The 2,414-nt window shown below is 48.2% G+C and overlaps 1 protein-coding gene across 1 annotated transcript; it reads left to right on the top strand.

The window, feature by feature from the left end:
- Positions 1 to 417: 417 nt before the first annotated feature.
- On the top strand, positions 418 to 1,873 carry LOC115385747 (ufm1-specific protease 1-like). The gene has a single exon (XM_030087814.1). The coding sequence runs from the start codon at positions 474 to 476 to the stop codon at positions 1,200 to 1,202; it is 729 nt and encodes a 242-aa protein (XP_029943674.1). The 5' UTR covers positions 418 to 473; the 3' UTR covers positions 1,203 to 1,873.
- The last annotated feature ends 541 nt before the right edge of the window (positions 1,874 to 2,414 follow it).

Raw genomic sequence — 2,414 nt, 5'->3', positions numbered from 1 at the left:
AACAGATAAAGAGGCACAATCATACAAATTCAAAACAGTCTGTACTTTAATATTTTGTAAATTCATTCAAGTCCAAAATACACAGCATGAACTGAATAACTATCCACTTCAGAAACTTTCTTTATTTTAGTCCCTGTAGAGCGACAACCATCATTTTGAAACCTATTTGCTCCTTGAAAAAAACTTTGGCCATAAGTTCTACAATTATGAACAGTATCCATGTAGGTTAATTGTTTCGTCGATGTGCTGTAATCATTCATTCATTCATTCATTCGTTCGTTCGTTCGTTTCCTCGTGTATTTCCACTCCAGCACCGCAGAGGGCGCAGCTGTGAGGGCGGAACCATTGATCATTGCATGTGCTCCGTCAGGACTGTTGATGTCGCTGCACATGCATACTGACGCGTGCGTAGATGAGTTGAACTTCTTCAAAGTTATTTTTATTTTTCACATTCGGCTATTTTGAATGAAAGAATGGAGAAAGAGCAGGAGATTGACTGGGGAGGAGGAGGAGGAGGACCGGAGGAAGGAGCGACTTCTCAGGAAAAACTGAGTTTATTGAAGAACGTCCACTCCGGTCTTCCCGACCCGCTTCCTCATCCCGTCAAACGTTCCGTGATCGAAGGGGACTATTTGTACTTTCACTACGGCTGTGACGGGCAGGATGACCGGGGCTGGGGCTGCGGCTACCGCACCGTCCAGACTCTGTCTTCCTGGCTCCGCATGAACGGATTTCCCGCGCGCGGCCCCGCGCCGACCCTCCCGCGCATCCAGCAGGCCCTGGTGTCCATGCAGGACAAGCCGGACTCGTTCCGCGGCTCCCGGGACTGGATCGGGACGTTCGAAGCCTCCCTGGTGCTGGACTTCATCCACGACGTGCCCTGCAAGCTGGTGCACGTGAGAGGCGGGGCGGCGGAGCTGGAGCGCGTGGCCGCCGAGGAGCTGCACCGGCACTTTCACGTGCACGGCTCCCCCGTCATGATGGGAGGGGACCGGGACAACTCCTCCAAAGGGATCGTGGGGGTGTGCACCGGGGCCGGGGGCAGCCACCTGCTGGTCGTTGACCCGCACTACTATGGGGGTCCGCCGGAGCGAGCGGAGCTGCAGAGGCGAGGCTGGGTGGCCTGGAGGAGGGTCTCGTCCCTGGACCAGGACTCCTTCTACAACCTGTGCATGCCGCAGACTACCAGAAAGAGCACATGATGGAGAGCAGTCATGATTGAGTGGGAAATGCATCAGAACTGCTACAGCTGCAGCGCCATCCAGTGGTTAAAGCCAATAAAATGTTGAAAGTATTCAAATTCATGCAACCAAAATTTGATTTTGAGTGGATCAGATCATTTCAGTTTTATTTCTGTAGCAGCAAATACAACACAGTCACATTTTACAGAGAAAAAAAATCTGAACTGAATCGTTCCCGTTGAGATCTGAGAATGGAAAGAGAAAAGGAGAGCGCAGAGAGTAACATAACTCCTCTCAGTGCAGGTGTGGTGGTGGCAGGAGGAGGATCAGACCACAAACTTTGATTTCTGCTGACAGATCGTGCAGGAATGAACAGAAACTGAAAAAGGCTGTAGATGACAGACAAGAGACAAAATGTTTGAGACTTGTATAAGTGACACATGGAGAGTGAGGAAGGCAAGAAACTCGGTGTAGGTCCCTGGACAGTCTTTACCGGTTCATGATAAAATTGATCAAAAAGACCTGAATCAGCCCAAACAGTAAGTTTTATGAAAGGTTGTTTGAAGCCTGTCCTTAAAAAAGAGACTGAGTCAGCTTCACTTACTGAAACTGGTTACTGGTTCCAACTGAGAGCTCTGCCTCCTGTTCCACCAGTACCCAGCAGAGGTGGGACCAAGTCCTTGTTTTGCAAGTCAAAGTCGAGTCTCAAGTCTTTGCACTCGAGTCCCGAGTCAAGTCCCGAGTCCTGACAGTCAAGTCCTGAGTCGAGTCCCAAGTCAAGACAGTCGAGTCCCGAGTCGAGTCCAAGTCCTAAACTTTTTTCCTCGAGTCCTAAACAAGTCATTAAAAAAAAAAACTGGGGAGGCACTGTTAAGGACATTTTGGACTGAGATATCGATACTTTTTGAGAAGCGAGCTTGTAGATTGGGGTATTTTCACCATATCTGTCAAACACAACAAAAAGGTGCTGTGCTCCACCTGCCCCCAATGACCAGTCACCACTGCTTTTGAGAAGTGCTTGAGATGATGACTATAACTGATTTTACTTTTGGTGTGGCTGCCTTGAAGCCCTCTGAGGCAACTGTTGTTGTGATACTGGGCTATACAAAAATAAATTGATTGATTGATTGAGATGCTTAGAGAATTATTTCACATTGTAGGTGATTGTCATGTTTTTAATAAAATCCTCTGGCCTCAAACTTTTATATGAGTTACAAACCCAACAATGCTGAA

Source organism: Salarias fasciatus, unplaced genomic scaffold, assembly GCF_902148845.1.
Source record: "Salarias fasciatus unplaced genomic scaffold, fSalaFa1.1, whole genome shotgun sequence".
In the NCBI taxonomy this organism is placed as follows: Eukaryota; Metazoa; Chordata; class Actinopteri; order Blenniiformes; family Blenniidae; genus Salarias; species Salarias fasciatus.
This window is presented reverse-complemented; position numbering and strand designations above follow the sequence as displayed.